General features: G+C 39.6%; 1 protein-coding gene across 4 annotated transcripts in view; it reads right to left on the bottom strand.

Annotated features, from left to right (window-relative positions):
• Positions 1-24,746, bottom strand: part of LOC146003983 (facilitated trehalose transporter Tret1-like) — a 68,534-nt gene that overhangs the window by 5,455 nt on the left and 38,333 nt on the right. The window contains exons 1-3 of one of the 4 annotated variants that reach the window (XM_083142521.1): positions 22,376-22,549; positions 4,658-4,799; positions 1,466-1,680 (exon numbers count right to left, since the gene is read on the bottom strand). In XM_083142521.1, the coding sequence (XP_082998647.1) occupies positions 1,466-1,680; positions 4,658-4,787 (345 nt within the window). In that variant the 5' untranslated portion in view covers positions 4,788-4,799; positions 22,376-22,549. Of the gene's footprint in view, positions 1-1,465; positions 1,681-4,657; positions 4,800-17,507; positions 17,719-22,375; positions 22,550-24,746 lie in introns of those variants that run through there. The other 3 variants (XM_083142518.1, XM_083142519.1, XM_083142522.1) reach the window with 3 other exon arrangements.

Here is a 24,746-nt window from a genome sequence, read left to right as displayed (position 1 = left end):
TTATGCCATCCCAAACTCTTAATCATTACATGTGCTGGCCCATAGGACATGTGCACTGCATCAGAAATTTCCTGCGTCTATCCTCTCGGATGAGCTCATCATCCCTGTGGCGGTTGTCGTCGTTCAACGACGTTGATGGCGTGCCACTCCTTGTCATGTCCACACTTTCGGTTTCTCCCACTTTGAACTTAACTACTTAAGTCTGAGTCTGAGCTAAGTCTGTGCTTCGTGGCATGAGATTCGAGGACCTACAAGGGTTAAAACAGCTTTGAAACGGTGAGGCAGGAGGTGTTCTGTGGAATTTTTGCAAACTGGTTTGAGGGCTGGATGAAACGCTCGCTCAAATGCATCGAACGTGATGGCAACTGTGTGTAAGAGTAACTCTGAATAGATGACACTACTAGGAAACTATATATATGTTCATTGTTTCAATCTTTCCATTATTAAACTAATTATACCTCAACAGGCAAAACGTTTTGATACCTCCTCGTGCTTTATGGAAGCCGACCACCGTGGTGAAATGGTTAGCAGTACGCGCTACGACCCCAGGGGTCCTAGGTTCAATTCCAGCCTGGGTGATCTTTGTGAGTGTCACATCATCAGTTTCATCATGTCATCACTCATCTTGAGGTGTTAGGGATGACCTTCTGGTAAGGCACCCAAAGTCAATCTCACTTCCAGAAGTGCCTACAGTCAGCCTAACCCTCCGTAGGGCTGGTTTTGTCCTTACATGTGCTGAGTGCCCCTTGCAGCCTCAAATTTTAATCTAGGTAAATCAATTTTAGTCCTCAGACTTTAATTATGATAAGGGACTCGACGGGTACCTAAGTGCTGATACACCCAAAATATTCATATCAATGTCTTAATCATTACTTTTCCTCACATTTGCAATTAATCAAAAGTGGCAGAAAATTAAAATAAGTCAAATAGCTAGAGAGAAGACTTAGGTTGGTAGGCGATGGGGCACGAATGGGAGAGGAGAGAGGAATTTACAGGATTCTTGTTGGGAAACCTGATGGTAAGATACCTGTAGGAAGGTCAAGATGATAACGTTCAGATCAGGATGAAGATGGAGGGATAACGTTGAGATGGACCTAAAGGAAATCTGTAAGGATGGAAAAGATTGGATTGATCTTACCCAGCATAAGGACAGATGAATGGCTTGTGTTTCTGCAGCCATAAACCTTCGTGTTCAAGAAGGCTACAGAGTTAGTTAGCTAGGAGAAAGTTTTTCGATAATTAACTGGAATTTGAATCTTATAAGATCATCACTGACGGAAAGATATGAGGCATTGCGGATACGAAGGGCAAACTCAACAAACGTACATTGTGAAGGAAATGCGTTTCAAGTTGTCAGACACAGTGCGAACTCCACAAAACTTCACAATGCACATTTGTTGAGTTCGCCCTTCGTATCCGCAACGCCCCATATATATTGAAGCTATGTTTGTTTGAGGATACTTACGTAGACTTGGGCGGAGGGGGTGACTATCCCCGCGCAGACGCCTGTGAGGATCCTGGCCGAGAGCAGCATAGGGAGGTTCCTGGAGAAGCCGATGAGGAGCCACCCGAGGACGAAGAGAGGGGAGCTGATCATGAGGGTCCTCTTCCGCCCCAGGCTCTGCAGGAAGGGGCCGGCCGCCAGGCTGCCCACGAAGGCTCCCAGTGGAGGGATAGAGCCTACGGGAAAGATTTGGTGAATTTAGACTAACACTTTAAAATAGGAAAAAGAGGATAAATATAGTATTATATGGATGCGATACTTGGTCTCTTACATTGAAAGAGGAACATACATTAAGAATATTTAGTAAATTTCTCCTATCGGACAAACGGATGAAATTTGCTAGTTCATTTAATTTGAATATTCGTACTTACGTATTCTGCATTGAGAAACATTGCTGAAGGTGGTATTTCGCTTATTTCACGGAAATAAGCTCTATTTGCGACATATCGAGTAAGTTTTCTTAGTTTCATTTTGCCTTTGGTAACACGCAAAATGGCGGTCACAGTTTCACTACCGTACTCGGCATGCAGTGTTTCCACCCCACTGCACCCAAAAATACCTACGTAGCCCCACAAACCATTGACGCATAGCCCCACGAACCATTCATACATAGCACCACGAACCATTTCCAGTAAGGTTAGGTTAGGTAGGGTCACGTATAGGTTACAATAGTTAAAAATTGGTTCCGAAAAAAATATGCGTAGCCGCACACACCATTCTCGCATAGCCCCACGAACCATTGACACATAGCCCCACAAACCATTTGCGGAAACGTAACTTCTTCAGTTACAAAAACACGTGTTTGGAAACACTGACCGGGATTACGTCATCACACACAGGCTACATCCACCTGGAAGTAAATGGATGTAAGATCTTTCGTGCATCGGTCACATATTTATATCGAGAAATAGATGATTTACCGGCAAAATTCAATGAACGATGAGAGAAAGCACTTCCCCGAACTTCCACAAGTATAATGAAACTGCATTCGGAAAGTAATTTCTCCTGTAAATTTGAAGAAATCCGTTTGTCCGATACGAGAAATTTACCGAATATTTGAAAATAAAATCCTTAGAAAAATATTTGGCCCTAAAAGGGATGAGAAGGTTACATTATTTAGAACTGCACAATTTGTATTCATGTCCAGATAATATTAGAATAATTAAATCAAGAAGAGTTAGGTTGGCAGGCCATGTGGCACGAATGGGAGAGGAGAGAAGGATTCTCGTTGGAAACCTGGTGGTAAGAGACCAGTAGGAAGGCCAAGACGAAGATGGAGAGATAATGATGAGATAGACCTAAAGGAAATCGATAAGGACGGAGAAGAGTGGATAGATATTGCTCAGGATAGGGACAGATGGAAGGCCTATGTTGCTGCAGCTATAAACGTTCGGGTTCAAGAAGGCTGGAGAGTTAGTTAGGATAAAGATAGACTAGTTATGAATTAGTTATCAATTTTAACGCCTCTTATAATTCAGAGAATAGAATGGCCTTTATTGAGCAGACGTGTTTCGGCCTAAGGAACCGTTCTTACTTTCCATTACACTTTCTGAAAATTGCTGTTACAGCAGTAAAATTAAAACATATAACTTATAATATAAACAATTAATGTATTGATGATACAGAGTTCCTAAATGAAATGTGTCGCTTCTTTCTGAAAGGTCCATATGAAAACATGCGCGACCAACAGACCGACAAGATGCACGATATTGAGAATGTGGCCCATCCGAGCGACAAGCGGTGCGTGCAACTTGTCGTGTCACTTCGGTACGAAAGGTTTCATTCATTTCTGAAGGTTCGTGTCAGAGGCGTGGCGTGCATGTAGCCGGTGTTATCGCAGGTAACAGCAAAATGTAAAGAATTAAAAAGTTGTGTCAATAAAATAACAACATTGTTAAATACATTAATGAACACCCTTGCCGTCGAGTAGATATTGCCTAGGACATGTTTTCTGCAGCCAACAGAAGCGAAGAGGGAAGCCGTTCCGCTACTCTGAAGAGGCAACAAGGGAGAAGAGGGCGCAAATGGAAGGAAAGAGCGGGGAAGGACTTTATGGGGTTATTCATATGCCTGTTAAGGGGCCCTGTTGCCGTTCAGACCTACCGGATCACCCAGTGTTGTCACATCGGATTGCCAGAAAAGAGCTAAATCCCGCAGAAAATAGGAATACCATTTCTGTTAAGCAACTAGAGATAGATTGCAGAGCCAAGGCTGGATTGAACTACAACTGAGACCAGTTAGGTAATAGACGAAAATATAATAGATCCTTGGTGTGATTCGTGATTTGGACAAACCTTGCTCCAAAATACTAAGTTGGCAACAGTATTACGTACAGCTGGGCTCCTTTCCACGAAGGAGCTGAGTTCTGTCGTCTGCTCAGTGCTCACCACACAAACGTCAAACTGATCCGAGAAAAGTGTGGTTCTTCTTCTTCCCCTTCGCACCTCATTGCAAGGAAACAGAGACAGATGAAGAATTGACAAGTGTCGACCACTATACAGTGGATATTCATGGTAACTATCTCATGAGTGGTAGTTCTTTCTAGAAATGTTTGTGGCTAAATCACTGTGCTGATTACAAAACAAGAACGAAATGAACAAATATCTAGCTCGAAGACATGTTTTCTTTACGGGGGGTGGGGGTGATAACGTCTAGCAGGCATAATTGTCGTACTGATAGCCGGTAACACTTTTGATAAAGCCACGCCACGCCACTGGTTCGTGTGTACCTGTCGTGTATAGCTTCGGTCTGAAAGTTCCCTTTTAGTGTCTTGAACGAAGGCTGTGACGCACTTTCTAGTCAAATTCGCTCTTCGGATGTATCCGTACACCCAACGGCGAGAGAAACAGTAGGCGATTTGTCCACCACTATTTTCATTCGGTCTGAATTACACAATGTGATGACAATGAATTGAAATAATGACTTCAATAAGCAAAGAACAATGCCTGCTTCGAACCAACATAATTTCATTCCTTAAAACAACACAGGATGTAGAATAAAAACGTAATGAAAATAGCGGTGGACAATTTGCCTACCATTATCTTTGCCGTTGACTGTACGTTACGTACAATACGTAAGAGTGTAAGTTGTATACAGGTTAATGAAGAATACTAAAAACAAACTAAACCTTATGTTTACAAAACTTATACTTACTAACCCACGAGACGACTTCATCGTTGGGTACAAGGTCGTCATGATGTCCAGTGGCGTTCATAGATGGCACTCCAGGCGACGAGTAGCCTCTCACAAGGCCTATGGACAAATACCCCAGCGATGCAGCCATAGCAGTAAGAAGCTAAAATGAAGAATGTACATGCATTTTAAAAACTAGTTCTAAGAGACATCTTCTTTGTAACTGTTTGTAAAGTTGGTAATCAATATGCATGCGCGAGATACCATTTCGCGAGGCGGAAGATTTACAACGTTGCCAGTTCTCTTTGTAGCGTCTTCGCTGGCATTAGGGGTGTGTTTAGGTGGCACCACGCATATTAATGAGCAATTGCACATTCCAATATCTACTGGTATGGGTATTTGTAGTTGCAGATTTTGCGTGCGTTCGATGATGTAACCCGCGGTCAGTGTTTCCAACCACACCGTTGTTTTCCAAGAACATGACAATTTTGAAGATGACAATTTTAACTATGTTTGCTTAACCTAACCGAACCTAACCTAACCTTGCCGTGCATGGTTCGTGGGGCTATTTATGAATGGTTTGTGGGGCTATCCGTGCATGGTTCGTGGGGCTATATATGAATGGTTTGTTGGGTTACGTGCATGGTTCGTGGGGCTATCCGTGCATGGTTCGTGGGGGGTGACAAAGAGAACTGGCAACGTTGGGCAGATATTGGAATGTGCAATTGCGCATTAATATGTGTGCTGCAGTGATGTGCAGTAGACTATAAGTTTACGTCTACATGCGTTGCCTACACGTAATCTACACGTAGATTACATTGGGTTGTAGTTTACATAGACTACGTAGACAATCTAAAGTGCATTAAAATTAATCTTCAAGGGTTTCATGAAGGGAAAGTGACATTTTGAACTATATTGGTTCCTAACGAAATGAAAAGAATCCTATTTACAACAAAATTTATCTTCACTTCTATTATCAACTATGGAAGAAGATAAGTAGTATGCAAAATACAACAACAGATGGCAGTCGTGAGCCAAGAGTGGTCTTTTCCCCATAAAGCACTAGAATATTTCCTATATTGGTTTTTTTCCTAGATGAGAAATTGTTCGAATTTGGATGAAAGAGTATGAAAAGATCTCTTCACACATCAGCAACTGATAAGCAGTATAATTTTCTTTTAATTCCATGGCGCCCTTTGTTAAGTTATCACCTTTCGCCATGTTCTTTACATAGATTACCTAATTTACGTCTATAAAATAGTCTACATGTAGAATGTAGACTATCGTTGTTTACGCGTAGACAGACGCACATCACTGGTGTGCTGCCACCTTCACACCCCTAACGCCAGCGAAGACGCTACAAAGAGAACTGGCAACGTTGTAGATCTTCCGCCTCGCGAAACGCGTGTATCTCGCGCATGCGCATTAATACAACCCAATTGTACATGATACGAAATGTAACCGTATCACACGTTGACATAGTAGTGACGATGGCAAATAAGACAAATAAGCTTTCAACGACTCAATAAATAAAGTGTTCAAGAATTTCGGGTCGTCGTTCATACGAGCACTTTCTATAAATTGGTTGTCGCTTTTGCACAATTTTCGAAGTCTTGGAGATTAAATAGTAAACGTGGCTGAAAGTACGAAGAGAGACGGAAATATAAAGATGAATAAGGTGATAATGAACATAATTACAAGTTAAGTAATGAAATTCACTTCAGGCCGAATCACACGAAACTGGATTTACAGTAGGAATGCCCTAGTTGGCGCTGAACTGGCTACCTGACTGGAAATCATGGCCGCCGGGCTGACTGCTTGAGTGGTTTTGAAGACTAGGCCATGTTCTAATTGCAACTGGCTTTCTCTGCTAGATTCTGTGGAACAGCCAATCAGAACGAAAGATCGGCCATGTGAAGATAATCTGTGAGTTTGGCAAAGGAAAAGTTTTTGTCTGTGGTTTCCAAATGTTGGTTGTTTTAGTTTGTAACAGAGATGATGTGCATAAATGTTCAGTTCATTAATATTTAAGTATTTATGCAAGGCGATGAGATTTGTAGGCGACAAATGTGATGAGGCGATAATGAAAATTCTTATTATTACAAGTGTATTAAATGTTTGACATATTTAGTTGAATAAACTATTTTTTTATGACTGAATCCTGCGAATTTCATGTATGAATATGCACACCCGAGTTAATTAACTTGTTCACTACGCATTTTCTTTCGAGCCGATTTCTAGTCCATAATTTTCTCTTAATTATTTTAATTTTTAAAATACAACAGTAGCTATTCTTCTACAACAGGGGTTTCCAACTGGCGGCCCGCGATGTCTTTTTTGCGGCCCGCGAAGCCAGTTTGCAAAATACATTAATTTCATGTATGTTTATCAAAATACGTTCTATTTTTACTGAAGGAACGGAAGCTCTGTGAAGAAAGACAATATCACAGGTAGAATTGATTTTGCAGTCAATAATGATCATCAGAAGAATCTAAAGTGACGTAACGTTCTCTTCACGCCATGCATTCCAGATTCCACCCCTTCGCTATGCGGAATGAACTCGCCCGTCAGATTTAATGGGAAACATAAATGGGTTTCGTAATAAACTGAAGATTTTCAATGTTACTTTGGAGAGGAATAACCTCGTCCATTTTCAAGCTGTCGGCGCCTAGCAGAAGATGAAGAAACACTGGACTTTTCTGAATTCAGTGCAAATATTAAAGAAATAATGGATGTGTTTGACTCCAGATTTAAAGATTTTGAAGAACTTAAAAGCAGCATCCAGCTATTTAGCAATCCTCTTGGTGTTAACATCGAAGAACAAGAAGCTTCTCTCCAACTTGAATTGTGTGATTTCCTTCAAACTGGCAAGAAAAGGGGCCAGAGCTTTTCAAATATCTTTCAAACGAACGCTTTCCAAACCTTCGTAGTTTCGGGCAAAGAATGACATCGATGTTCGGCAGCACATACACGTGTGAAAGTGTTTCTTCTTCAATGAAGTTCATCAAGAACCGCTACAGAAGCCGTCTGCTTTACCTTCTGAGACTTTCAAATACAGAAATTGAAGTGGACATTCCAACTTGAATAATAGAAGCAGATCGGACTCAATTTTCACATTCAACACTTAGTATGAAGGATTCTTATTTGTATTGTGTGTTTTTCATTTCTTCCAATTCATCCATAAGTATTGGGTTTTCGTGAAATAAATTGTAATTATACAATTTTGATTTGTGATTCCATTGTTTTTATTGCCTCATTTTAGAAATTTAGGTCATGCGAAAGTACTACATTTTCAGTTCAGTACTTATAATTTTTGTAATTTTTAATCCCCCACCCCCCCAAAAATGCGGCCCGCCAATCAACTGCTGGATATAATTTTGGCCCTCGGACTTTTTGAAGTTGGAAACCACTGTTCTACAACATTCTTGAAATCGCTTGTCCGTCTTTTTGTCTTGTCTGCTCTGCGCAATGTCTTACGGGAACAAAAATATACAGACAAGTACGGTAACAAATTTCGTGTGAGGCGAAAACTAGCAGACGAGCCAGTACCACACAACTAGTCCAAGCCCAACTGGAAAATCCAGGAGAATATCTAGCCTCGTGTGATTCAGGCATTAGTCTTAAAAATTGCAAGGAAATTCTCTGTGCTACCATTACTGGTGATGTATCGTAACAGAAAAACTACCAGTAACAAGCGTATAAAGCCATAAAGAAAATTTGCATGCAGCCTTTCTTAGCGTTAGTTATTGCTTCGATTTTTCATTATGCTTAATTTAGCCTGCTGCGCTTCTAAACAGCTAACATTATCTTGGATTAAGTTGTTTTCTCTTCTATTTAACCCTGACGTGGAATCACGTACCCAGGATATTTTTTATTATTAATCTATTTGTCTTTTGAAGATGTATAAACGAGGTGCTGGTGAATATGGCTGGTGTGGAATTCTATTTGTTCCCTAATCTATTTTATCAATGTATTCATCGCGATTAAACACTATAAGTAGAAAGGCGATGTAAAATTATCAAGATTCAAATATATACGAATTATAAATTGTGTCTTACTTGAAAAAGAACCTTAAAGAACTGATATCAATTGTCGAATTAACTCGTGCTTTCTAACTTGGCATGGGACAAGGGAGGCATCGGCTTTCATAAATTTACAGATTAACATTTACATGTTAGGAGTATTCTTTTTAACCTTCTGGAACTTGAGGTTCGTGTTATGACCCCCCCCCCCCAAGTTAAGCTGTTGTTTTCCAGATAATCGTCAGGTTTAAGTGCACTTTATGCTCAGGTTAACTAATCAGGACTGACCCATAATTTAAATTGGGATTTGAATCATCAGGTGTCTACATTGTGTATCGAACCCGCGAGCGTTTTACTACAAGGCGACGACGTTACCACTACACAATAAGGAAGGTTCATTATTCATTCTTATCGCCGCGATTAATTCACAAAGGAAGTACGGCGACACAAGGAATGAAAAAATACGTAACAAACTGAACAGAATTCACTCTCAGATCTGTGACATTGCATTGAGCGTATATATATGCTTCAAAGCAAGACTGAAGAAGAGATATCTACAAGGTAAAATATACAAAAAACAAAAGACATGTCCTTGCTCATGAATCTTGACGCTGATAGTTAACTTTAAAGTAACCCTCCCTCCATCGTGTCCTTGTGAAGATCCAAGGTAAAAAAAAAAAAATACTGACAACATCCAGACACCGTGAGAACTTGTTTCCAACTTCTTTTTATTTCGCGGAGTTCAAGAATTACCGCTGAAGTTACAAGTTGACTGTGGCACCTCAACCAATACGTTCTTCCCCAATGGCGAAGTGGTAACGGTGTCTCATTGTAATTAAGGGTTCATTGGTTCGATCTCCGATGGAGGCATATCACACAGTGGTTTTGGTTCCACATTAAACTGTAGATCCCGTCCCGATTAGCTTAGCCGAACGTAAAGTAGACTCAAAAGAAATTCAGACTAAGGTCCGATTTAGACAAAAGCATTTCCATTAACATTTTTGCTAGCATAAATGCTTCCAACAATGTTATAGCAGACAGTACTTTACACGGAAACATTTAATGTAGGCTGGTTATCTTTTGCGATTGCAATGTATAATATATACAGCACGAAAGGCACATCGAGTTACACCATCTTTGGTTAACGCACGACGTTCATAATTGAAACAACTAAAATATTCTTCTTTACGTGCACTGTATACGTTATAAAGTATGTATTTAAGCAGCGCAATTGATTTCTATCGAATACTGTTTTATACGAAACGTTATTCCTCTAGGTTGAATAGTTATCGGCTTTTAAAAATGTGAAGTGGTACATTGTTTACATCTCACGCGGCCGCCATTACATCCGCACACGTGATCTAGAGCTTGCTTCTGATTGGTTATGCTGCGGAAATAGGACCAATTCTATCCTTGAGAAATGCCATGACATCTGAAATGCCATAAGATTTTTCACTTTACACGGTAGTATGTTGGTCATAGCCAGTGGCGTAGCATGGGCATTTCGGGTGGGAACGCCAAGTCCGAAGGAAAGGTCGGCCCTTTTTGCTTGATAATTTACTTATGGAATTAGTCGTCATAGGTATTGTTTATTTGCCTGAGGTCAGCTGGGTTTTTCAATAAAACATTATCCATGAATGTTTTAGCTAGAAAATGAGAGCGCCTCTGAACAACAGTAGACGTCATTGTTGTGGATGATCCAACTACTGATTGATTTGGTTTATTTTACTTCGCTTTTCTACCACTTTTGGTTAATCGCGAATTTGAATATGAGTGATGATATTGCAGAAGGGACACTCACAAAGAACACCCGTGCTCACGCCGGGATTCGAACCAGGGACCTCTGTCGTCTTGTGCAAAACACTCTGACACGGAGGTGGGTGAATGATCCAACTATCGTACACTCTACTGACGTAACAGTGCCGATTAGTATCTCAGACCACTGTTTATTGCATCTTGAGAATGCTGATAAACATTTTTAAATAATTTTGTCCAGAGACCATTCGATGTTACGAGTGATCAAATTAATGCTAACCATTTCCATTGACACAAACAATATTAAGCAGTTAGACACTAACGAAAAAAAAATAGTAGTTTTGCGGGTTAAGTGGTAGGGCAGCCACAGGCTGAATTTCTACCACGAGGACTTCACCAACTTATTTGACAAAAACTGCGTTGATCTTTTAGTTTTTAATGCACATCGCTGTTCGTGCGATAAATTATACAATGCAGTGGTCATTAAAAAATTGTATGTTTGAGTTTGGTAGAGTTACGACAGTCAATATTGCGTATTGTAGCATCTCACATCACGAGCGCAAAGAAACTGGTAGGAATTCTACCGCTGTCGTCTGCGTCGGAAGGCAGGAAGGGTCACATGAGCCCTAGAACCAATCACGTGGCTCTCTGCTCCGTACGCCGGCGTTCAAGAGAACATTGCGCGAGTGCTGTAGAGATCCAAGCTTTCCCTCCAGATAGCCAGCAAGGAATATAGATAGAGTTCTTTACGCCAAACATGCCCGGCGTCCGGCCGGGAAAGACATTGAAAAAAAGAATGCTAGAACGAGTGTTGTTAGTGGAGCGTTGCAAGCGGATCGCGAAAAATAACTATTACGTATAATGCCATGAAGGTCATACATATATGAAATTCGTCAAGTTTTGCTTTATATTTACAGCATTTACGCATTTTTGAAATTTTAAATCAGGGAACGCCGGGCGTATCGTACTATAACGCTACGCCACTGGTCATAGCACAAATGCAAAGGAAAATGCTTTCCTCTAAAGCGGACCTTAGTCTAGTAGACGAGCGCATGTGAAACTTGTGGTGTCGCTTCGGTACAAAAGCATTTATTTCTGAATGTTAACTTTCATTGACACGTGCGGTTTTTCGCCTCGGTTTGAAAGCTCCTTAAAGGGCAACTGCCAATGAGCGAAATCAGTGGGACAGTGCGTAACAAGGGTATTCTGATTGATTGATTAATTGATTTAGTTTAGTTGACTTCGCTTTTCTGCCAAATTTGGCTAATCGCGAAGATGAGGTTGAATGATGAGATGGTTAAAGGAACAATCTCAAATATGTAGGGACGACAACACAAGCCCACAGGAGATTATAGTGGCCGTGAATCCAGGCGCCAGAGCCTTGTTAGTCTGCAAAATGCTGTAAAGGATGCACTAGGTTGGTTGGTTGAGCTGCTATTCTAAGTCCACTTTATGCATAGGTAGATTAATCGGGCTGGACCTACAGTTTAAAGTGGAATCCGAACCACCATGTGCATCCAACGGGTGTCGAACCTGGGACCGCTTGATTACGAGGCGACGTCTTTACCACTATGCCACCGGGGAAGTAAACTGCACTGCGTGGATGAGAAGTTGACATTTGGGTGTCAAGAAAGACCCACCTAATATCCCCGTTTGACGTGTATGTGTGTGTGTAATGAGTACAGATTTTAAAAACATATTTGCTGCTCTCTGAAGAAAGAGGAAATATGCACTGGTGTAGAATGCTACCACAACATGTTATGTAACGCTTTTTATGTCTGGATTTCGGTAAGAGTCAGCAAAGCTGACCACTGCACATTCTTTCCAAAGGGAGATAGAAAAATTACACGCGAGTTTTTCAGCTGGCGATAAAACAAAAAAAATCATTATGTGCGTAAAATATATTAAAGTGTGAGTTTTATATTTTTTAAAAGTACACTTTATGCACAGACAGGCAAATCCGGACTAGGCTTACAGTTTCAAGTGGAATTCAAACAACTATGTGTCGCAACTCTCAACCCGGGATCTCTTGATTACAAAGCGACTCGATCAAAATAATGAGTGTTGTAAGGTATGTTACAGGAATGAAGAAAAATTATGAGGCGATTGAAAAATCTATTTTAAATATCAGAATTGGGGATCTGGTTGAGCTATGCATGAATGGGCCAGTGGCGGCGAAAAGGGGCTGACACGCCATGCTTTAATGCTAAGCCTTGTCTACAAAGAAAATGAAATATGCCCTTTCCTCCCCCCACAGTATTGTCACCCAAACGCCCATACTGTCAAGGGCAATAAATACTTGAAAATAGAGCAAATGAGGGAACGAACGTCTCGAATAGTTCCGTTAAGGATTTTAAACAAAATTTACAAACAATTTAGAAATGGGTTAGGGTTCAGACAAAAAGCAGTAGATTTTGAGGGGAGCGGACTTCTGATACACCCAAGAGTGAAAGTAATAGTTGGTCCATCACCATTTTCATTCAGTCTGTTTTCCACACCGTGATAAGGAATTGAAAGAAAAATGTCAATAAGTAAAGGACAACGTCTTAAAACAGCACAGGATGTATTAATAAAGTAATGAAAATACCGATGGACAATTTGCTTACTATTACCTTTGCCGTTGGCTGTACAATGACTATTTGATAAAAATACTCATTTTATGAATGTCTTTCGGTAGACATATAATCTGCGTGTGAAAATCCGTGAGAAAAAGCATACGAAATTTCGATTAAACGTTAAAACTTCCCTCACGCCAAAGCCCCCAAGGACAAACTTCGTTTAAACAATGGACACTTTATAAGATAATTACCACAACTAACAACACTCTCTGTCCATTCATATGCAGATCTTCCACGGCTTAGACGAAAATATTTTGTACCGAAAGTGATCTACTATCCTAGTCCTTTCATAATGATTGACCCTTGAGTTCATGGTTCGCTTCCCCGAAATGGCAGTTGCTAAAACAGTTGCTTATCCGTGTGTGTGGGTGTAACTGTGCATGTATTCATTTCCTACACACCCACACACGAATTCCACTTCACCATCGCTTATCCTCATAGACGCGATAAGTCTACAGAAACAGAAAAGCGACGTAAAATAACAAAAATACAAATGCACGCCATTATTCAATGTACAGGGCTATTAGAAATGGCTGTTTGGTTCCAATATTTTTTCTGGGTAGATCAGGAAACGTATGGCATTTATAACCACGTCAATTGATTGAGACACACTGTGTATAGAAACTTTCCTGTCAATTGCGATGTATTTGTCAGGAGTTCCGAGTTCGAATCCCAACCTGAGCATGGGTATCCTTTGTGAGCGTCCTTTCATCAATTTCATCATATCATCACTCATCCTCATCGTTGTTATTTATCAAAAGATGCAGAAAAGCGACGCTAAATAACAAAAATTAAACCAAAGCAAATCTATATAATTCTCAACTTATTGCAGTTGAATCTATACTTCTCCTAAGGGCAGTTTCAGACCAAAGTGAAAAGCGACGCGTACGACTTGGAAACGACCCTTCAGAAATAAATGCAACCTTTCGTACCAAAATGACACATCAAGATGCACGTGTCGCTCGGTCTATTGGTAGCGCACGCTTCTCTACAGACTCAATGGAATTCGTGTCGCTTCAGTGTGAAACCTTCTTAAAATAAATGTTGACGTACTCAAACTATACAAAGAAAAAGTCCACACATACTGAGCAAAAGTTTAATATGGTTGCAGTTTGCACAGATAAGATTACACCAGATAATATTAAAATTAAAAGAGATTAGTATGCGACGAAGTAAACATTCAGTGACCGATAATATTGGTCAAAAGAGAATCTGCTATGAAAATATGCAAAAAGAAGACATGTTTATGAAGGTAGAAATAGATTTCCACCCAGGGTTGAATGTGAGCATAATAAGCCTTCACGAAATAGTCTTCACACAATTAAAAAGTTATTCGAAAGTTGGAGAGAGAGAGAGAGAGAGAGAGAGAGAGAGAGAGAGAGAGAGAGAGAGAGAGAGAGAGAGGAAACGAAGAAAGATAGATGGTTGAGTAATACCGGGTGTCCCAGAAGTCTTTCCCTGATTACAAACTTTATTCATATCCGCTATATGCAATGCAGAGATGTGAAAGTGGTGCCAAAATGTTGGAAAACTAACCAAGTTTATTTGTTGCAGGTTTCAGTAATGTGGCTGTAGTGTAGCAGTGTCAGTGCCAAGGAATCCGGAATTAATGCTCTTGCCATCGGGTGGCATCTTTCCATACAATGTTCCTTATACTTGACAGGATTTGGGAATGAAGATAAATTCCATTTTTTAAATACCAACTTATTGATGGCAGATATTCTACACGAAAATATTCTGTACATTTGAAAGTTCCTCTGCATTGTTATTGGTGACCGGGTCTCGTATACCAGAGGACATGCTAAGCTTTTTCCTGATTTGTGAACATTTCCGGTTTCCTGGGCACTGACACTGCTACACTACAGCCACGTTAATGAAACCTGCAACAAATAAACTTGGTTAGTTTTCCAACATTTTGGCACCACTTTCACATCTCTACCTTGCATATAGCGGATATGAATAAAGTTTGTAATCAGGGAAAGACTTCTGGGACACCCGGTATTACTCAACCATCTATCTTTCTTCGTTTCCTCTCTCTCTCTCTCTCTCTCTCTCTCTCTCTCTCTCTCCAACTTTCGAATAACTTTTTAATTGTGTGAAGACTATTTCGTGAAGGCTTATTATGCCTTCACGAAGAACAGAAGGAGGAAAGGGAAACTGAGATGGAAGGGAGAAAGATAAAGACGACAAAGAAATGAAAGAGAGTGACGGTATGAGAGAAAGGAGAGAGGGGAATGATAAAGAAAGACAAAAGCGAAAGGGATGGATAAGGAAGGGCAGGTAAAGAGAGAGAGAGATAAGAGTGGAGAAAAAGAGAGAAGAGAAAGATAAGGACAGGAAAACAATGGGAGAGAGAGAGAGAAAGAAAAATAGAAAAGAAAAAGAAGACTTAATTTGATTTTTGTTATTTAGTATCAATTTTCTGCTGTTTCGCTAATCGTGACGATGAGGAAGAGTGACTTTATGTCCTATAGAACTGTAAAATATGTATTTAATTATGTCATATAAATTGGAAAATATGTCATGAAAAATTACAAATATGTCAGAAAAATGCAGAAATATTCCCAACCTAAAATATACTCTCGAATTTCTCCCATAGCCGATAGAGTAGAGTTGGGGCTGTAATGTACCGAATGTTATTTTTACTTTTGACAAGAAAGTATGGGGCGTTACCCCCACACCCCCTATACGCCTTCATGGCGTGGTGCTAAGCACAGGGGAGCACTTTATATTTTTTTTTACTTTACTGATTTTTGTGAAAAGCGAAAAAGGCAAAGAAATGAGAACGAAACTTCTTTACTTCCCGTGCAACAATGAGAGAACATTTTTCCTCAATAATGTTTGCATGGCTATTAATTGTCGGGGGGGGGGGGGATAAAAAAAAGTGGGGTATTATTGTTCTGTACTAAGATAAGACCTTTCTTCCTCCGTAATTTCCATATCCTGCCATCGACAATATGAACTATCCGTTGTGCTAAAGCTACGAAGAAAAAAATATGAAATAACCGACTATGTGCGAGAGAATTACGAAATTATGTCTTATTACAACAAAATTGAAGAAATATGTTGTAAAAACGCGAAATTGGAGAAATATGTCAAAATATGCTTTGTCAAGTTTGTCTATTTCGGCTGATTTTCATCAGATATGTAAAGATCTCACCTCAATATTAGATCCAAAGCCAAATGAAAAAATATGTTATAACAAAAAGTCACTGATGATATAATGAAATTGATAAAGGGACACAAAGAACTCCCATGTCTGTTACTTTTTGTTTTATTGAGAAGCGAACAGAAACAAGCAACATTTGGAAACCACAGTCAAAAAGATAAGAGAGGACAGGATAAGAAAGGGAGAGAGAGAAATGGAGAAAAGGAAGAGGAAAGATAGGAAGTAAAATAAGGAAGAACAGGTAAGCAATAGGAAGGAGAAGGAGAAAATTAAAATGCACATGGAACAAAGGGGAGACAGAGAAAGGGAAAGAAGGAAGAGGAAAGATCCAACAGAAAAGGGGAAAGAAGGAAGAGTTAAGATAGAACAGAGAAAGGAAAAGAAGAAAGAACAGTGAAAAGGAAAGAAGGAATAGGTAAGATAGAACAGAGAAAGGAAAAGAAGAAAGAACAGTGAAAAGGAAAGAAGGAAGAGCTAAGATAGGACAGAGAAAGGGAAAGAAGAAAGAACAGTGAAAAGGAAAGAAGGAAGAGGTAAGATAGAACAGAGAAATGGAAAGAAGAAAGAACAGTGAAAAGGAAAGAAGGAATAGGTAAGATAGAACAGAGAAATGGAAAGAAGAAAGAACAGTGAAAAGGAAAGAAGGAAGAGGTAAGATAGAACAGAGAAATGGAAAGAAGAAAGAACAGTGAAAAGGAAAGAAGGAATAGGTAAGATAGAACAGAGAAAGGAAAAGAAGAAAGAACAGTGAAAAGGAAAGAAGGAAGAGGTAAGATAGAACAGAGAAAGGAAAAGAAGAAAGAACAGTTTAAAGGAAAGAAGGAATAGGTAAGATAGAACAGATAAAGGGAAAGAAGAAGGAACAGTGAAGGAAGAGGTAAGATAGGACAGAGAAAGGGAAAGAAGAAAGAACAGTGAAAAGGAAAGGAGGAAGAGGTAACATAGAACAGAGAAAGGAAAAGAAGAAAGGGAACAGTGAGGTAAGAACAGAGAAAAGGGAAAGAAGGAAATTGAAAGATAGAACATGGAAACGGAAAGAGAGGAGGAGAGAAAACAGGGAAGGAAGGAAGATCAAAGATGAGAGAAAGAAGAAGGGGGAAAGACAGGAAAAATAAAGAGATATACTGATAGAAGCAGGAAGATTTCACTTGTTTTCCAGCAGGAAAAGTGGGCCAACGTTGATATTACATGAGGATGGAATAATAGATATCTGACAGCCAGGTCAGTGATAAACATTAACCACAGCACTTACCTTATTTGTAGTCTTTCAATGCAGATAAAATTGCAAATCCGTAAAACGTTCTTACCTGAACAGTTACTCCAGGAATAGTGTGGCATGTTGTCCCGTACATCGAACGACCTGATCATTAGATATATGCAGCAAAGGAAGCCGTCCACTGCAACCGACTCACTAGTTGTAAGGGTTAGAGAGTGCGAGAAGCAAGCTAGGTCCCAGAGAAGAAAGAAATTGTTTCCAAGCTTCAGAACCGTCCCATCGTACTTCCTGGCAGCGCAACAGTCCTATCACCACTCCCGCTGCGAGCCGTGCAGCGTTAAAAAAAAATACGTTCGCAAATCAGGAATTTCCCTAACGTCCCTCCGTGGGAATTTTCCTTCTAGCTTCTGGCATTTTGTTTTGATTAATGAAAGCAGGTTGGAACTGCGACAGTGGTTGGAAGTAACAAGTTACTAGTAACGTGAGAATAATGTAGTTACTGTTTTACGCTTCCCTGAAGGCATATTGGTGACGACACCACCTTGTAATCAAGTGGTCCCGAGTTCGATACCGGGTGGAGGCGCATGGCACAGTGGTTCGGATCGAACTTTAAACTGTAGGTCCGGTCTCGATTAGCCTTTCTGCTGCATAAAGTGCGCTTACACCGTGATATTGAAGTTATTAATATTCAGATTTCATAAAAGCAAAATTTGATTCATGTACAGGGTGTATCATAAGTAATAGCGCAAACTGACACAGTTGAAAGTACACGATAATAGAAGCAAAAAAGTCTTAGTAAACATGGGTCTCCAAACGAGCCGTTTTCGAGATAATTGCGAATGTGTGGTTACAAGCCGCCACTGACTTCATTGTTTGTAAACGTCGTCCTAGTTGGTAAAATGCTAATAATACAGTAAGAATAGTCATTGGAGATCTCATTGCTTTTATTGAACATTCTACTTAATTTAACAAACGTTAGTATGTTACATGTTGCAATTGCTCTACACTCGTACAGTGGGATCCATGAGTATTACCTTGCAAATTGTCCATAACCATGTTCGTGCACTTTATTTGACCCAATAAGAGCTTCAAGAATTAAAAGAAAACTCAAAACAAGCTGTTGACAACTTCTGCACCAGCATACATAAAGATCCATCGCTTAAAAACACGCAGGATGTAAGTTAAAAATTAATGAAAATAGTCATGGACAATTTGCACGGTAATACTCATGGATCCCACTGTACCTGTTAATGGAGGTATTCAAAGTGTCGTCCTTGCATCTGGATGCAATACTGTACGCGATTCTGCATTGAGTTTCGAATTCTTTCGAACACCCCCGGTTCATTTCGGAATTTGCCACAAGCATGTACAATTCTCTGTACTGATTGTATCCATCCTGTTTGATTGCAACGCCACCTCTGGGAAATTATCTGTTTTGCAAACAAAGAGCAAACCTCGGAACGCGCAAGGATTAAAGCACTCGGTGTTTACAAAATGCAATTAATGACGGCTTCTAACCACACATTCGCACACATTATTAGCATTTTACCAACTAGGACGACGTTTACAAACAATGAAGTCAGTGGCGGCTTGTAATAACACATTCGTGATTATCTCGAAAACGGTCGTTTGCAGATCCATGTTTACTGAGACTTTTTTGCTTCTATTATCGTGTATTTTCAACTGTGTCAGTTTGCACTATTACTATTGACACACCCTGTATAATAATACCAACAAACGAAATAAAGACAAACTCATTCCGACTATTACATGTTGATATTCGAACAATCTTACCAATTCAGACAGTTATCCGAATCTTAACTACATCAGAAGATGTTTTACATTCATGGGCTATACCATAAATAGGAATTAAGATAGATGTCAACAACAATTCAATAAATCGACTTTCTTTTACAGTTATTCTTATACACGTTTTGAAAATTTGAATTATAGTTCACTAATAAAACAGAAATGAAATTTAATCTTCGTGTATGAATTTGTTGGGAGCGTATAATATTTTGAAGTATAAAGATTTATTTGGAATTTTCATGATCATACATATGACTTTAATTATAAAAGAAATAACGAAAGTTTGTGTTAATTTCAGATAGTCAAGAATAAAGGAAGGTTTGATTGACTGAATTGGTTCATTTTACTTTGCTTTTCTGCTACTCTCTTCGCGAAGATAGTAATGATTAAATTCATGAAGGACACTCACTTAGCGCAGCTCGGGATTCGAACCTGCGATGCCTGGCGTCGTAGCACGTGTGCTAACTACTCTGCCACGGTGGCCTGCCTGATAGCTTTATTAGCTAACGCTGTCCATCTGATGGGTCTCCCCGATGGCGTAGCAGTAACTGTCCCCTTGCAATAAAGGGATCCCGGGTTCGATACTTTAAACTGTAGGTCCAACCCTGATTAGTCTACATGAACGTCAAGTGCTTGAAATTAACTTTGACAATCTACCAGCAGTCTCTGTCCAGAACATGTTGCATAACATTAAAACAAAATTCTTGTGTTCGTTATGGCTACGTATTTACAATAGTAGATTGCATTATTTGGAATGCTAATTTTCTTGGCAGACAGATTAATATAGGCAACTGATACTACATTAAGTCAATATTGTAAATTGCATTATATTTTTAATTTATAAAAGTTCATCAATCTTAGATAGCTCACTTAATAACAATTGATTATCAACATTTTTGATATTGCAATAGGTTTATCGCATAGATGCTTCAAAGCATCACATTTAACTTTTCTATGATAACATCATTAAGCTTTGTTTCCATGATAACCAAAAACTCAATATGCTGACCAAGGCAGAATTTATTTTATTTTAAAACATAAACAAAACGTTACGTTTCAACCTTCTAGAAAGGTCTTCTTCAGACTCTGTACCAAATACAAATGAAATAAGGTACAAAACAGGAAGATATATAGCCTATATTTATATACGAGCTTCCTGTTTTGTACCTGTAAATAAAATAAATTCTGTCTTGGTCAGCATATTGAGTTTTAACTTTTCTATGTCTGTCAGCTGCTAAAATATCAATAGTTTATGCAGAACAAGAACTTGTGGTTTACAAAGTACAGTGCTTCAGTAGCATATCTATGTCACGTGACGGGTAATGAGGCAGTTCGAAACTGGCTCAACAGGAAGGATAACGTGATAAATAGCAGACATTCGTGCGAGAATTGAATACGAGAAGATAACTACAGGATAAGTGCCCACTGCGTAGTACGAAACTTAACAGCGTGGTCGAAAAAGTTGAAGACTTGCTAACGTTTGCTTGGTTCATTTCTGTTATTTAGCGTCGCTTTTCTGCCACTTTTGGCTAATCGCGACTGTCTTGATCCATGATTATTTGATGTTTTAAGTGCACTTGATGCGCAGATAGGTTAAGCGGGACTGGGCCTTCAGTTTAAAGTCGAATCCGAACCACTGTGCAATTTGCCTACACCGGGTATCGAACTCGGGATCACTTGATTACAAGGCGATGAGGTTAGGATGATGATTTTTATGACGCTTGTCTGGTTAAGGCAACTAACTAACCCGGTACGTTAATGTATAGTCAATGGAAGCGCGTGGTAAATTTACCCTTGTTAGTGCCTGCTCCATGCAAGGGTCATAAACACCTTCCGACGCTACGTTTCCGTTGGGCAAATATGTTCCAAACACGTAAACCATCAACAGAAAGGCAACGTCATGTTCCGCTAAACGCAGGAATCCGAGGAACGGTCAAAAATCGCGAAGATTCCGTTCCAATTACTACTTTGCTTATTTATGCTGTCAACAGAAATGTTCCTGTAACAAAGAATGACACCAAAAATACTTAATCACAGTTAACCCTCTTAATACTAATTGATCAAACAGGCATGCATAATTTAATATTCAGTGTAATCTTCAAAAGCAGCAAAAGAGGGGGGGGGGAGAGAACAGCCAAAAAGGCGTATGTGACTTTAACCATTCAAGTACAGTATACTGGTTCTTATTAAAAAAAAACATCTGTGTACATTGCATTCCTTTCAATGTGCTCGGTTTAACTCTAACGAGACATAAGTTAGCAGAAAAAGATAAAGAAAAAAAACTTCAATTTTAACCTCCTTTTATTTCAACAGTTTTAGACTATCTTGACTTCTTAATAACAACGTGAAATATTATTATTTAACACTCAACCTCTTTTTAAGAGGGGAAATATTCTCTACATAAAATGAGTACATGGAACAAGTCCAATTGAAAATTCTACGTTCCGGTGACTGTACTACTTAACAAAGGGGCAATGCAATGCCGATAACAACCTACGAAGGTGTTCTTCAATAACAATGAATCCTTAACAACTACGTACAATCAAGCGTATGTACCCCACATATACATATATATATATTGTGCATGGCTTTGAGGCTACTGCTTAAGGTGTTCCGGGGGTATGTCTTATTAAAGAGGGAAAGGGGGAAGAATTACAAAGAGGCACATTGTCATTTGACGAACGCAATTTTTAACCGTTGCTTACTATCTTTCAACAGGGTCTACACAGCAATTCCTTGCGTAAAGAAAAACAAAATTTATTTTCTTTTGTCACAATCGATTAGTCAGTCTCCAAAAAAGCATGAGAATAGACAGCTAATCGCTCTTTCTTTGGGATTGGACTGTTATACTAAATATTGGAGTAGAAATGTCTAATGCTTCTTGTTGGGCGTACCTCGACTTGGTATTATTATCAGTTCCAAAAAAAAACATGCATAAATTAATAGAGTTCACGATCCGAAGCACTGTACCATTATACACGGCACGTTAATTTATATCAAAAAGTCAAAAAAGGGGGGGGGGGGGTAATGTGTTGGAGAAGAAACTCCGAACAAACAGCTCGCCGAATAATCGCAAGAAAGGAGGGTAATTGTACTGTTCAAAAAGGGCAAGTCGGTAACAGGATCGAAATCAACAAACGTCCACTATACCTTAATGCAATCCTTCTGATGGTCCTTATCACAATCGCAAGCACATGGTATGGATCACGTAACTGCATTCGTGGGCCTCTTCACGAGTCTAGAAATCGTGGCCTCCAAGGTTGTATTCCCATCTCACCATTGCAATGCGTGGGCGAAGGAATTGCGTATAGGCAAGGCGATCCTGCTCCGCTGCTCGTCGACTGTATGTTCTGTTTCGAAGACCGGATGCGAACTGTTTTAATGACGATCGGGCATCGTGCAAGAAAAGGGGAAGGGGGGGAGGAGAGTATAGTTTAGCTTATCTACGACAGATGGCAACACCATCTAAACGTCGTAGCGCTAACGTGTTTTGCGGTAGAGAGTTTATTTTCTCCGAAATAAACTGTATAAACGTACCAAAAGTACGAGTAATATTCCCAAATTGAATATATAATATTTGGAATGTTACAAACTCCCGGGCCCTGGGAAAAGAAAGAAAAATTGCCCGCAAAATAAAGGAACAAGGAAATAATGGCCTAAACGACCAAGTAGCTTCAAAGTCTTACAAGCCAGGAGTTGCACTTAAATTATGAAGATATGCATAAAACAAACACCCGAATATATATATAGCTTATAAAACGACCATTTTCTCAGCTTTTAACGTACAAATACAGGTATGAGCAGAGAAATACAATTAAAATAGAAACACACACCAACAATGTACAATCCCCCAAAATGAACCTGCAGGGAAAAAAAGAATTCCTAAGCATTCGTATGGTAAATAGAACGAAAACACAATATAAATATCAAACTCAGAGTATAACACCCAGAATAGTTAGATTAATATTAATAGTGGCAAAAAGAAATCCATCAAGGTATAATAACATACCGGTTGAAAATGCTCACATAAATATCAACAAGGATGATATATCAAAGTCCACAAGACACATAAATAACCTTGAACTCCATATTGGCCATCCCGGATCCAATATTGCAAAGAGATCATACGCAGGCAAAAATTACCAATTTCATCACCTTTAGATCAAATAACAAAACAGATAGCAAAATGTTTTCAAACTGGGCGACGCCAGAACACAGAATCACCACCAGGCAAAGGCCTACACAAGAATTAAAGCGATGCGCAACACTACGAAATGTTCCGAGGCGTAGTACACACTCGTCGCCAGATGGTCACACTAGCAAGGATGCAACGAAATTCTTCCATGGCGTAATTGTAGTATAGAAGTAGCCTCGTGAAAATATGAAAAAAAGAAAAGGAAAGGAATCAAATCAAGAATAAGAAAGGTAGAAATTAGAAAGAGAAACAGGAAAGTTAAGACTACAACCTACAGAAGGAAGGAAGAGAAGGAAGTAGCATCATTACAGAGCGCATGCATTACAAATACTTGTGATTAACCAAAATACCCAAACTATAGACAATAATAATTTTACATAATATCACTCCATAAGGATTGTATTAAAAAAAAATAGACACATTTATAAGGATAATATACTTAATAACAATAATGCATATAAAAATTACCATAATACCCTTACATCTAAGACACTTCTTATGTTGAGAATTTAAAGAATTGAAAAAAAAAAACCAAAATGTTGATACATAAGTAGGTCTAGGGGGCAGCAGAATTATGTAGGGTCTGACCCACCTGTGTATGTGCCGAAACCGCAGGTGTCACAGTGTTCGAACGGCGACGACACGTGGAGAGGGAATGACCTCTCCGGCGGCAATAAGAACAATAAGGGCCAGTATCCCTATTTAGTGAAAAAAGGGGTTGGGGCGCACGCGCCACAAGATTAAAGGACTGTCTCCAAGAAGCAGATTTATTCGTTTCGATAGAAAACACCTCCTTAGCATAGGCGAAAAGTTCTGCCAAAGATTGGGGGTGGCCGCGAAGCAAAAGACATCCCATTGAGATGTGGTTGAGATGGAGAAGAATGGTTTGTAATAAAGTCGGTTCATCCCAAACCAAAGCCAAAGCGGACGCCGAATTGACGACGTCCGTGACGAAGGGGTATAGATTTTCGTCTATTCGTTGGAGACGAGTCACGTGTTGGTTAACTAAGATGAGGTAGTGATGGTTCGGAACAAGACTGTTCCATATGTTCGACTTTAAATCCCCCCAAGGTGTTGACTGAGACAACGCCTCAAACCACGTGGTCTCGAGGAAACCTGATGTACGGCGGATGGCATTATGTAAAATCCATTCAAGGGGAACAAGACCATTTCCAATAAGGCGCTGTAACGCAGCCATAAACAGAAAAAGCCGAGGAGGGTACATACCGTCACATATTGGTAAGGCATCTATTGCCCTATTGAGGTTTTTCATTTTTATCGCCTCCAAGGGAGAATGGGACGTCACTAATGATGTCGGGGCCTGAG

Source organism: Lepisma saccharinum, chromosome 21, assembly GCF_977018435.1.
Source record: "Lepisma saccharinum chromosome 21, izLepSacc3.1, whole genome shotgun sequence".
NCBI lineage: Eukaryota > Metazoa > Arthropoda > Insecta > Zygentoma > Lepismatidae > Lepisma > Lepisma saccharinum.
The sequence above is the reverse complement of the archived record's forward strand: the minus strand, read 5'-3'. Positions and strand labels throughout refer to the sequence as shown.